The sequence below is a fragment of the Temnothorax americanus genome, unplaced genomic scaffold, assembly GCF_048541705.1.
Source record: "Temnothorax americanus isolate GAGA-0224 unplaced genomic scaffold, ASM4854170v1 Scaffold8, whole genome shotgun sequence".
NCBI classification, from domain to species: domain Eukaryota; kingdom Metazoa; phylum Arthropoda; class Insecta; order Hymenoptera; family Formicidae; genus Temnothorax; species Temnothorax americanus.
Window position 1 is genome coordinate 5,767,351 of NW_027509802.1, and position 13,968 is coordinate 5,781,318.

Below are 13,968 nucleotides of genomic sequence, written 5' to 3' on the forward strand. Positions count from 1 at the left end.
AACAGTTAGACTTTCATTTTATCGACTACAATTAGCAAATAATCATCGTGACGATTCGACCATTGGTTTTGGTCCGATTAATCGTCAAGACGTTAATAATCTTTGATACTTATATAGGTATACATATAAGCATCTCATTTTTCAAAAATATCTAAATTAAATTAAATTTAAATTTATTGCGAAAAATATTACCTCACTCTGTCTGAGGTAATATTTTTCACAATAAATTTAATAATTTAATTTAAGGTATTCCTTTCACGGAAGAGCGTATTTTGTAGGCGCTTAAGCAGGGCCTCAGCAAACTCTTGTATATTGCATTAAACTTATATAAAATCAAGATATAATTGATTATTATGTTTAATTATAAGAAAAAAGTGAAAATATTATGTGTATTTAGAAATTTTTCATTTTTCGGTAAATTTTACTGTCAGAACAATATGGCAACGCTGCGCTTTTCAGGGCGCCGATTGTAAAATGTGAAGTTGATAACAAAAGTGTCAATGTAAGTGTCAATTTCATCAATCAAAGAATATTGTGACATTTTCTTTTTATCAAAGAGATATTTTATAATAATAATGTGTGATAAGAAACATAACAAGTGAGGAGTAATGTGGGCAAAAATAAGGGACAATTTGTGAAAATAAAAGTTGATAATAAACCGTACATTATATGAACTGAAGTGTGACATGAGCGCACAGCTTGCAGCGCCAGCGTTGCCAAATAATTCCTTGAAAGTCGCCATAAAAAATATTCATCTATAAACCACATTTCAAGTCAACTTTTAACATAAATATTTTGTTTAAATATTCAGTGACTGTATTTTTATCGGCACTATCGAAAGTATAGAGTTTAGCGAATATGTATATATATATATAGCGCAGTTAATATTTAATATCTTAAATCTTAAGATAAACAAATTATTACATTGAAATGTAGAAAATAGACTTTTTCGATAACGTCATATATAAAATATCGAATTTTCAAAGTCATAATTCTTCTTTATATGTTCGGTAATGTGGTTTAATTTTTTTCTAGCGTAAAGATATGCATTTTAACTTTCTCGTACCAAAAAATCAGTTAATTCTTAAGACTTTGGTGTCATGAAAGGAATACCTTAATGTAAATTATTTAAAAAATGAGATGCTTATATATATATATATATATATATATATATATATATATAAGTATTAAAGATTACTAACGTCTTGACGATTAATCGGACCAAAACCAATGGTCAAATCGTCATGATGATTATTTGGCAATTGTAGTCGATGAAATGAAAGTCTAATTATTTATTATATTGTTGGCGAATTGCGAATTTACTTTCGGTTTTTCATATTTAAATACAAATTATAATATATATATATATATATATATATATATATATTAATAAAAACAAATAAATAAAGCTAATGAAAGAGTAGCAAATTACGATTATTTTATTGGCATATTAACCGAGTTTCATACATTCAAAGGCCTGTAACTGTAATGATTCAGGATTACTTCGAAGAACATAGGTCCCTAATCGAAAGTTGTTCTATTATGACTCCTCTATACGCTCCTTAAGTTTGGCAGTAACCTTTTGAATTACCCTGTATATACAGGATGTTTTATTTTAATTTCACCTAGCAAATATCTCGGAAAATATGGAAGATGCGGAAAAACGTTTCAGACAAAAGTTGTAGGATATCAGAAGATGAAAATATGGACTTGACCTTGAGTGACCTTTTCAAGGTCAGGTCAATGTAATCGATGTTTTTTTAAATTAAGAATTTTTTGAGATGTTTTAAATTTTGTCATGATACTTTTAAGAGGGTAGATCAGTGTGTTTCAGGATAATTTTCAGGAATTAATTTTTAACCAAATATTTATGAAACACCAGTAATTTTTTTTTATTATCTTCTATACACATTGAAGAACGTGTCAAAATTGTGTTGCCCAAAAAATTTAAAACTCGTCGAGAAAAGCCGCTTTGCGCATCCCTATGATTTTCGGAAGGTGTACATGATTTCGCGAAAACCAGTCGTCTGGAACAAAAATAAAAAATATGCTTATTATCTACATTGTATTGGCTTTCGGTTGAGGAAACATTTTATTTTTATTTTTTTTCATTTTTGGCGAAGAGAAAAAATTCCTGAATTTTGCCCAATTGCAGTAAAAAATTTAGGAATTTTTTTCTCGTTGCCAAAAATAAAAAAAAATGTTCCCTCAACCGAAAGCCAATACAATGTAGATAATAAGCATATTTTTTATTTTTGTTCCAGACGACTGGTTTTCGCGAAATCATGTACACCATCCGAAAATCATAGGGATGCGCGAAGCGGCTTAACTCGACGAGTTTTAAATTTTTTTGGGCAACACAATTTTGACACGTTCTTCAATGTGTATAGAAGATAATAAAAAAAAAATTACTGGTGTTTTATAAATATTTGGTTAGAAATTAATTCCTGAAAATTATCCTGAAACACACTAGTCTACCCCCTTAATATAAAATATGAAATATCTCGTAAAGTATTCACTTTTCGATGACTTTACCTTAATACTTTTATTATACGTAGAATGAAAGGAATCAAATAATAATTTTTACATTTGCAACTTTGTAAAATTGAATGCGTCCACAAAATGCAATCAAATTTTTTAAAATAATTTTTTCTGTTTCTTTTTTTACAACAATCGATGTCTTTCATTATTCTACATATAAAAGTATAATGGTAAAGTCATCGAAAAGTGTGAATACTTTACAAGATATAAGATATTTTATATTTTATATTAAAAATATCATAAAAAATTTAAAATATCAGGAAATTCTTAATTTAAGAAAACATCGATCACATTGACCTAGCCGGGGAAAAAGTCACTCAAGATCAAGTCCATATTTTCATCTGTCCCGCTCGATATTCTACAACTTTTGTTTGAAACGTTTTTCCGTATCTTCCATATTTTCCGAGATATTTTCTTGAAGCAAATTAAAATAAAACATCCTGTATATATAGTTATTTTCATTATATTTATCATGCGTAAGTGAAATTCTATATAAATATAATCTATAGATTTTTGTACAAATTATTTTAAATATAATTGTGAGTAAATAATTCATACCATATGACAATAAGAATATGTTAAAATATATATCTTTGACTTTGTTGACATACTGTTCATAAAATTTAATTCCAAAATAAATAACATTTAACATTTATAGCTCCATAACTTATTATAAACTTAAAATTTTTTTTATCACAACCATCACAGTATGATAGTTGTGATCACAGTATGATCACTTATAAATTTTGGATACACACACAATGAAATATTATATTCACAATGCAGTATTAATAAATTATCTTTAAATTACCTAATGTTTTATCCATGCCTACTGCAAGAATAAAATTAAAATTAGATATCGATTATATATAATAACATATAGATGAATTAATCAAAGGATACCGATTATATCTGAAATTATATAAATTTGAAAAAAATTATATCTTAGCATTATAGTTCTTGTTATTTTATAGATTTAAATTTTTGAATGATGACAGAGAAATGATTATAATCACTGCGTGTTTAATTTTGGTATACTCACGTTCGACACTAGATACATCAATAGCGCGATCGGTGTCCTTGACTGGTAGCTCATGTGGACTAGGCTCCAACTGATTTCTATTCGCCGCAGATATCCTACTTCCATTTTGCCCGATCGCACCGGCACCACTCCGGCCATTTGTAATGATTGCCGATCCAGATTTTCTTACCGTTGTACCGGGTAAACTTAAGCTAATTAAAATAGATATTACTTTATACTTATGCTTATACTATCACTATTATAATGATTAGGTAAATGCATACTTCAACGTATACATCCTCCGATAATCTTGATCTTAATATATATTATTTACTAAATATTGTGCAAATTTTAATCATTGCTCATCATTAATTTAAAAAGTTTTAATCAAACTTGTAACCAAATTAACCCCTCTATAGATTGCGTTTATCAGCATCTGACGCAAAAAAATAATATTACTTTGATGCAATGTAGATATATCTTAATGTTATGTTTCATAGCATTATACTATTATAAGTATTATAACATCATCTCTTTTCCTGTACAGCAAGCTCCATTTCTTTTTTCAGTACAAATGAAAATAACAGTACATTGTATGTGGAAATCAATGCTAATTTGCTATATTTTTGCTTCCTCATAGAGGAAGCTTTATTTTCGTGAAAAAATTTTTTTCTCAGGTATCTTTGGCAAAGTGTTTAGAATGTTCTAACTAAAACGTCGAAAAATCACTTCTATACAAAATGTCCGTGTGTGCGTGTGCGTGTGCGTGCGCGCGCGCGCGCGCGCGCGTGTGTGTATGTGTGTGTGTGTGTGTGTGTGTGTGTGTGCGCTTTTGCTGTCCGTTTATGCTCTAACAGCTCTAACTTCCGTAATTTTTTAGATATCGGGATGCATTTTTTTTATAATCGATAGAGTATCATGTAAGGAAGGTTTGGATTGAATTTGGCGATGATCGGTAAAGCGGTTCTTTTTTAATAAAATTTAGAATTTTTGCAGAAATGTTTGTGGTTGCTCTAACTTCCGCAAATTTTGAGATATCGGTCTATTTCTAATTTTAATATTCTTCAGTCTTTTCTACCCCTATTTCATATATAATTCTTTAAGATTTGATGGATTAGATCCAGCTTTATACGCGATCAAAGGTCCATATGCGAAAGTCGATATATGGACCATGTAGCCTGAACTTCCAAAATCAATATCGATTTAACATTGCGTCAATTGTAAAACCCCACTTGTGCTACTAAGCTGACCCGTTTTCAATTCATAAAAAGGTTAAAAAAATGAAAAAAAGTGTGCAAATTAGAAACTTGCACATTGCTTCCTCATCATTACAGATTGCTACCATTCCTCCTATTTTATTTCGCTCATAAAGATTCCTCTATGAGGTAGCCAAACTAATAAATACTAATAATTATGCAACAAATAAAATACAAGCTTCCTCATAAGAGGAGCTTTGTGAACAAAATAAAATAGGAGCAATGGTAGCGATCTGTAATGATGAGGAAGCAATGTGCAAGTTTCTAATTTGCACACTTTTTAGACATATGTATTTAGTTTAGATTTTAGGTTTAGGTTTTAATGTATAATAAATTAATAATTTTAATAAGATAAAAACTTTTATACCGTGTAGGATTAAATATATTGTGTAAGTACTATGTAAATAAATAAAAAAATAAATATTTTTTTTTATACTAATAAACAGTTAAAACTTATACAGATATACTATGGATTATTTAATATGTAGTCATACCATAAATTCTGTTACTAAGAAAAATGGATTTATTTCTTAAAATAAAATAAACTAAAATAAAAAGCAGCGTGAGACATATACTCGTTTTATTGCATTGACCTATTACAATAAAATAATCATAACTATTAAAAATTTCTATCTTTTGCTTTTACAAACTTGAACAGTCGGGCTTAAAATTCTCGCGACACGCAAAACTTCAATGAGTATTGACGCTTTCTTCACCAAATCAATTTTTAGAATCTCGATATTTCGATGAGATTTAAAATAACCTCATTTCTCTCAAATATTATAAAGAAAAGAGAATATAGAGAAAATACTTTTTCTAGCCACCCCGAAATATAGAGGCTTTGAAAATTGATCTGATGGCAGTAATAATGTCGAGATTTTGCGTACCGCGAGAGTTTAAAGCTCGATTATTTGAAGAAAATTGTGAAGGAGGACAATTTTAAGAGTTATGATTATTTTTTCTATATTTGCGCGCCTGACTCGCATTTGCCGTTGATGATTTATTGATTATTTTTAAATCGTAATTGATTAATGTAATAAAACGAGTATCATTATTTCATGCTGCTTTTTATTTTAGTTACGAAATAAATATATTTTTCTTAGTAATAGAATTTGTGGCATATGAAATAATCCTAACGATATATATCAAGATTTCTGGATTATCAGAAAATAAATGCATTAAGTATTCATAGTTTAATGGGATTATTAAACTTTTTCATTTTATACTGAAAGTTAGTAATAAAAACCAAGAGCTATCAAAGCATCGAATTTTTACCTAGCAGAGGAATGATCGATACTGATGCTTCTAGGTCTTGGCGGTAGTGCCGGTTTTCCTCCATTTCCATTCGACGAGGTATCTTCCGAACTCGAATCTTCTTGATTTCCCACTTGACTTAGATTAACTGCGAAAGAAATGTATATCTTAGGCAAACACTGATATTCGTTCGTACGCCTTCGCTGATACAAAATGAGAATTTAAATTACCAGTCGAGAAAGCCCCTTGCATTCCTCGTCTTCTCAAGATTGATGAAACATTGTTACTAGAAGAACTCGATTTATTTTGATGATTAATTTTATTTTGAGAACTAATCGTCGGTCTCATCAGACCGCTTGTCCTACTGTTAGTGCTAGATTGGCCATTCCACCCTCTACCTCCTCCTGCTATACCGGCATCCGATTCCGAGTCACTCTACAAATTACAATAATTTTTAATTAACGTATTACTTATGCATGTACGATTTTCGAGGTTCTTATTGCGCATATCACAAAATATACTTGGTTTAAAACACCAACGCTGCTGCTTCTTGTTATGTGAGTCGAGTGACTTTTTCCTGAAACATATCTGGATTGGCTGCTAGAATTGGCACCGCCACCAAATCTTGATGTTACACTTACATTTTTACTTCCTAACTTTCCTGAAACTATTATCACTAGTTAGGAAAAAAAATTTACCGAAATGTCTCATGCTGCTTATGCATATTTTTAACACATGAGTGCTTGCGTAAGAATCAATTTAACCTACATTTTAATTTATTTATATTTTACGTATAAACACACAGAATTGTTCATTTTTATTTGGTAATTGTGTAGATGGAAGAGGGCCCCTTGGATGACCTTAATTTTTAGTATGTTCTCAAGGTCACTCTCCTGATGAGTGACCTTCAGAAGGTTTTAACCCGCGCTCGTTGTTTATTGAAAAGTTATTAACAAAAAAGTTTGAGAAAGTTTGTAGCAGTTATTTTGAGTATTAAAAGCATAAATGACTAATATATGACCATTTCCACGCGTGGAAAGTTATAAACCCATGTGGCACCTCGTTTCGCGTGGAAAGTATATGCGTGAAGGCAGTAAGTTCTACCCCCGGGGGCTCCACTATTGTTAAACTAGACACATAGTGTGCCTTCAAAGTACATGCGTGGGCTTTTCATGCATGGAAAGTTATAAACCCGAAAACGCGTGGACTCGTGGATAGTGGAGCCGAAAACAACGATTTGCTGCTTTAAATAACTTTTCTTTGTTCATGCATGTACTATTTCGACATATATATTAATCATTTATGCCTTTAATACTCAAAATAACTGCTATATATTTCTCAATTTTTTTTGTTAATAACTTTTCAATAAACAACGAGCGCGGGCTGAAACCTTCTGAAGGTCACTCAGGAGGGTGACCTTGACAACATACTTAAAAATCAAGTCATCCAAGATGACCTCCTCCATGTACACAATTACTTTTTATTTATAATTAATTATAAACTGAGACATGTTTTAAACAAAATAATTTTTAACCATTAGAAATGTTTATGCGTCTGGATCAGTTTGTGCACTACGCGAGCACTTACGGGTTAATATAGTTAATATACGAAAATACGAAAGACAAATATAATTGTAAAATATCTAATATAGAAATTTAAGTTTAGTGAGAACGACTCATCGAAATATAATTCATTGAGCATAGAAGCGTATGAAAATATATTATCCGTACGTAATGATGAGAGATACCTTGTACAGGGCCATGCAACAACCTATTTGGAGGACTGATGGAAAGATCACTCAACGAACAGGCGCGTCTCATGCCACTCTCTTCCTCTTCGCTGTCAATAACTTTTGACGAAATTCGCCCGCCCCCACTACTGCCAGCTGTTGACAACGCGCACACACATGCACTAATCGCTACTATTTGCATGATGCTTTTCTTTGAAGAAATGTTTATTATTTTTATTAAGCTTACCTTTATTTCATAAATATTTATCTTTACATAATTAGCTCCAAATGACTTTCAGCTGAACTTGATGTTGATTTTGACCTCTTAGGAAGTCAAGATCATTGATCTTTCCCGTCGCTTGGTTAATAAAAAAAGTTCTGTGAGTTAATAAATGTGTTGGAAAGAATCTAAATTTCTTTGATCTTTGTATATATAATATATATATATATATATATATATATATATTGTATAATATAAATATAAATATATATATTGCGATTATGACTGAGAATATCATCCATATCATTCCAACCCAAATTAATCTAATCCAAACCTAATCTTAATTTCAAATTACATATAGGTTTGGGTTAGTTCGTTAGTTTTTTCGGGGTGGGAGTACATACAAGAGGAGGGGCGGAGCTTACGCGCTTTCCTTTCATAATGTTATTCTCAGTCGTAAGTCATAATTCCAATATACATACAGGGGAGACCGGGGCTATCTGTCTACATTATAATTTACGCTTTTTTAAAGTCTACTGAAAAACTAATAATATTCTGCTGAACATTTTAAAGGTGTAACTTTTCAAGCTTTCTATAAAAAAAAACATAATTAGAATCGTTTATCTTTTAACATTTTAAAGAGATGAATTGTTTAAGTAGACAAATCGAGCGTAGACAGATGGCCCCGTATGTGGAGCTATCTAGTCATACACACACATTCGAGGGGCTATCTGTCCACATAATAAAAAACATAATTTTTATACTTATTTATAATATTATTTATTAGAGTAATCTATAATATTGAAAAAACTGTCGAGTCGAAAGAGTCAGAGCAGTAATAGGCATTTTGTATAGACTTTATGATAAGATTCCTGCGTGGAGCTGACTTTTCTTTATAGCATCAACCTGATTTTGAGTTCGTTGCAAAATCAATGTGGTGAGTTTCTTTTGTCCCCTCAATTCTTTAATCCCTTTTTTTGCATTTAAAGCCTTTACCTCAGCTGTGTTTGAAATAAAAAATATTAAATAATTTAAGACAAACTCATATGTTTATGTGACGTGTATTTTTAAAATAAAAATTTTGTGACGATATGGATGCGACTCTTGAATCGCAAGATCAAGTAACTTTTTTACAGTAGCGAGTGATTGTCCGAACATTTGTTCCGAATTCTAACGCCGTTTTTGCGAAAAATTCTCGCTCGATTTTTATTCTTTTAATCGCTCTAAGTATAATTTTATTAGGTATGTCTACCTTATCCGTCTTTCTTTTATAGTTACGCATATCTATAAAAGAACAATCCGTCATTGAAGTGTGTGGACACATTGCCCTATCAAAAATAAGACAGATAGCCCCGACCACATTTTTCAGTCTTTAGCATGTTGCGAATTTTAGATTATGCCGAATTAAGATTTGAAATTTTAATTCACACATCTGATAATTATATATTAATTGATAATATTATAAATTGCTTGCCTTAATTTAAGTTAAACTACTGCCACAAATTTTTCGACCGTAAAAAAAAGTTAATTTTTTTTTCGTAACGCATAGAAGTGTATGTGAAAAGCATCGAAAGAGAACAAAAGCTTATGAATCTCTTACGTAGAGTTTTTTTCAATTATTTGTTGGAATGGTAGATATCTATCTCTTAAATGCCCTTGCACAATGCCAGGAAACAGGCAATATTATAGGAACAGGAAATATCCAAAAATTTGTTAATTACAACTTTTAAAAATCGAATGCTATGATTGGTTGGCAACAGGCAATAGGCACAGAATTTTCAACGTGACGGAAACTCTGTCTATTGTCTGTGCCACTGTTTATTCTGCATTTATACATGATTTCTGATTTCTATTCCCTGTTCCTATTGCCTGTTGCCTAGCATTGTGCAAGGGCCTTAACACTTGAGATAGCAGTACTGTGGACACATAGCTCTTGTAGACAGATAACCCCGGTCTCCCTTATACCAAGAGCAAAGAAATGTAGATTTTCTTCAACACATTTATTAACAACTTTTTTACATTAAGAACTTCTTTTTTACTAACCGAGCGATGGAAAAGATCAATAATCTTGATCTTCTTAGAGGTCATTAAGGTTAATGGAAAGTACTTGGGGCTGTGTAAAAGGTAAATATTTACCCTTTTATTTTTAAGCAGTTAAATTTACAATATAAGAACCACTGTTTTTTCATTGATGGAAAAATAAATATATGACAATGTAAAATAAATAAATAAAATTGATCGATATGTAGAATATATTTAATAATTATTTCCTTATGTGCAAAAAGATCCAGTTCAAAGTAATCTTGATTTTACAAATTTTCTATAATTAATATGATAATTTGACTTTTTTAGAGCTTCTTGCACAAAGTAAATAATTAAAATAAGACATTAGAGAGCAGGATAGCGACAAAAGGGGAAGAAGGGTAATGTTGTAACTTAATGAGAAAAACATGCGGTTGCGTTCCGTGCAAATGGAAATGATTAAAAATATTAACCAAGTCTTCGCACAACTTGAAAAGCGTTTAAACTGAAAAGTAAAATGCTGTCGTTTTAAAATAAAATCGAACGCGATTATACGTAAGCGATAAGTAAGTGGACGATTAACTATGGTATTTCGTTGAGACATTTCACTTTTCTATCTAGATACAAAGGTAATCCATCAAGTAAAAAAAATTAAAAAAAAAGTATCTTAAATATTAAAATGCAAGAAAAAGATACATCAATCCTCCATGTAGTCTCCTTGTTCTACACAAGTGGTTCAATGTTTCACGTAAGGAACGATGCCATCGGAATTTTATTTGACTGCTTTAGTGTGCTTCTTCAGCTCCTATTATTTCTTTTGTCCTTCACACAAAAAAGTATGACAATAAATAGTGCCAACTATTCGGAGCTGTTGAAAACAGAATTGAAACCAGCAATGTTGAGCAAACAAAGAGGAGTAACTTGTTAGGGGATTATTTTGCTCCAAGATAATCCCAGGCCTCAGGGCATCTCGAAATTGAAGCTTTGGAGCATCCACTATGTGACCATTACATTTTTGGATGATGAAGACTGAAGGGATAATTTTTCCTCTGATGACGATGCCAAAGATACGAGGTTTACGAAAACAAAGCTTCCTCTGTGAGGAAGCAAAAAAGTAAAAAAATTGGTTGAAGGAGCAATCGAATAAATTTTATTTTGGGATCAATCAACTAGTGAAATATTGGACCACTTGTATAAAACGAGGAGAAGACTATTGACGATTGATGTATTTTTTTTTCTTGTATTTCAACACTTAATACATTTTTTTCTAAAATTTCCTTTACGTTTTCAACTGCCTCTGTATACACACGTATACTATACAGCTACGTACATCTACAACAGATATATGTACATACGAAAATACAAATATCTCTTCTGTAAACGACTCAATGTGTTGTAATGTAAATTCTTATACTTGATTTTTGGATAATAACACGTAAAATTTAACAACACGTAGAAAATATATGCAAGCATTTTCTATTCGTTATCGATACCTGCATAAGGATACTTTGTAGCGAAAATCGTTTGATCAATTGTCGGCAGAGTTTTCGTCCACTTGTGACTTGTGTGACTCGGACAGCGCGACGCGGGCGGCCACATTCTCTTAGGCGAGTTGGTGCAACTCGAGGCGGACGTGGAGGAGCCGCTCTCCATCAGCGACCTGTCCATCGTCGACATATCGGCGCAGTAGCTGTCCTCGCCGCACGAGTGCAGTCGTATATCGCGTCTGACCGCGTAAAGTCTACCATCACGCTCGGCCTCCAACTTGGCGAAGTTCTCGCTCGTATCTTGACCGTGTGTCAGTCGTAGGCACCTCTCCCTCGTCAAGTACTGCTTTTGCCTCACTAGATTCTCGAATTCCTTCGAGAGTAACTTCACGGTGCCCTCGATCGCGCGAGTTATCCGAAAATCCACACTCGCGTTGAGATCGTCGATAAGTTCGTTGGTCTGCAAATTCGAACTACCGAGCGATAACTCTTCTCTTTGCGGGTCGCAGGAAATTCTGCCGGGCTCCAATGAGTCGTAAGTTTCGTACATATCCTTCGTTGGAATATCGTTCTCGAATAAATTTACTTGTTCCCTGTCGTATGATACGCATTGTCCCTCTCTCGTGTCGTGAATCTTCGTTATATGATGATTTCTCGTTATACACGAAGAGTCGTTTTTGTCATACATCAACTCATCCTGCATACCATTCTTATCGGCGCAAGTCTGCAGACTGTAGAATTCGCCTCCGCTGTCTTTATTATCGTCAGATTGCAGTGTAAAATTTGCAGACTGCAAGAACTGTTGCATTATTTCGGAATCGAGTAAATCTCGCTTAGTCTTCTTATCGCTCGGCGTAACTCGATATTCGGAACAAGCTGAACTCATGGAGGATGCCGTGTAATTGTCGGAATCGGTTACGCTTTTTAAAGCAGGCGATGAGGGCGGCGTGTCAATGTACTTCCAGGCTGGTCTAGCTCTGTTGCGCATACTCTGAGTGCGGGACGAGTTTCTCTTAGGTTTCGGCGGTTTGTGAGCAACAAAATCATTCAGGATCATCATCGATTCCGGTTTCAGGCTATTGCTACATGGAATAGTATCCGATCCGCTGCAAATCGTCCCATCCGCATCGTCCTTGTGCTCATTATCAAAATTGAATTCACAGTAAACTTGAGTTTTCAGTGATGCAGTGTCTTCTGAGAAATTCGTATTGTTCCTCGCTTTGCTGATTCTAGTGTCCTGCAAAGACTTCGATCTAAATACCGCTCTGTACAGTGTGTTCTCATTGGTGGAATTTTGTACATCATCCGTGGTGGTCTCTGCGATATTATTAGGATTTCCACTGTAAGTCTCGGAATTTTGCCTCTTTCGCTTGTAATGAGAGTCGAATAACATTTCCAAAGGTGCTGATTTCACTAAGGAGTCCGAGTCGTCAGTTAACACGCTCTCCGTACTTCGATGATCAGCGTTTTCGCGTAATGGAAACATCTGGTAGTCCGACTCATCAGTTAATATACTCTCCTGACTTCTGCTCTCCTGCATCTTGCGTCGAGATAGGAAGAAGCTCGCGCTCGAGTGTCTATCGTGATCGTAATCCAGAATCTCGGCGCTTCCTTTAGAGAACGATTCAACAGAGGCATCCGAGAGTACACTCTCTTGAGAACCAGTTAAAATCTTCTTCTGAATATCCTGATAATTCGAATAACTTCTGTAGTCATTCATATGAACGTTAATCTGATAGTCGCTGACACAACGCCGAGGTGGATTCTTGAGATCTTCTTCCAGTGAATCGTCGCTGAAATTGCCGTTCCCCTCGTCAGCATCGTCGACGGTCTCTTTAAAATTCTCCATATTACGCTCGTTCATAGCGGGTAAACTTTCGGAAGATTTTGCAACGTTTTCCATATCCTTCTCATTATCATTCAGACCGATAAAATAACTGCAAGACCTTCTCTTCTGAGCAAATCTTGCAAACCGACTGATATTCTTCTTACACTGCTCTTTCAATAACTTCAATTCCTCGCATACAGGAGATTCGGGCAAAGATTGATTAGCCTTATTCAAAGACAGCTTATACTTTTCAGTTTTTTTTAATGTCAACGTTAACGGACGGCTAAAGGTTGGTTTTTTTACTTTCTCATTGATGCACAACTTAGTTGGACTTTTCAACAAGCAATTTTCACTTGGTATCTCTGGTTTAAGTAACGCATTCCCCATACCTTGGACCTTGTTAATTTTGTTGGATTCTTGGGATTTAAACGTGGGTTTTGGATTTAGCATAGGTTTGCAGGGATTAATCGGTTTTGAAAATTGGTTTTGTTGACCGGATCTGTTACCTGTGCTGAGCCTGTTGGAACGATGATGCTTTTCTTGTATGTGACTGCTCAAGTCGGATATGCTTTGGCTGGATTTCAGTAACGATCTATAACCCACCTGCAAG

General features: G+C 33.3%; 2 protein-coding genes across 14 annotated transcripts in view; one reads left to right on the plus strand and one right to left on the minus strand.

The window, feature by feature from the left end:
• The window catches only part of Wdr62 (WD repeat domain 62), a 227,182-nt gene that overhangs the window by 6,253 nt on the left and 206,961 nt on the right, over positions 1–13,968 (minus strand). For 8 of the 12 annotated variants that reach the window (XM_077424013.1, XM_077424021.1, XM_077424014.1 and 5 more), the window contains 6 exons: positions 11,537–13,961; positions 6,594–6,739; positions 6,303–6,507; positions 6,094–6,220; positions 3,584–3,774; positions 3,353–3,373 (listed from right to left, as the gene is read on the minus strand). In XM_077424013.1, coding sequence (XP_077280139.1) covers positions 3,353–3,373; positions 3,584–3,774; positions 6,094–6,220; positions 6,303–6,507; positions 6,594–6,739; positions 11,537–13,961 — 3,115 coding nt within the window. Of the gene's footprint in view, positions 1–3,352; positions 3,374–3,583; positions 3,775–6,093; positions 6,221–6,302; positions 6,508–6,593; positions 6,740–7,819; positions 7,958–11,536; positions 13,962–13,968 lie in introns of all 12 variants that reach the window. The other 4 variants (XM_077424023.1, XM_077424025.1, XM_077424024.1 and 1 more) reach the window with 4 other exon arrangements.
• The window catches only part of LOC143907335 (uncharacterized), a 181,526-nt gene that overhangs the window by 4,763 nt on the left and 162,795 nt on the right, over positions 1–13,968 (plus strand). Inside the window, exon 2 of one of the 2 annotated variants that reach the window (XR_013259830.1) lies at positions 2,265–3,576. The exons of the other annotated variant lie outside the window; for it this stretch is intronic. The gene's annotated coding sequence lies outside the window, so the exon portion shown is untranslated. Of the gene's footprint in view, positions 1–2,264; positions 3,577–13,968 lie in introns of those variants that run through there. 2 annotated transcript variants of the gene reach the window in all.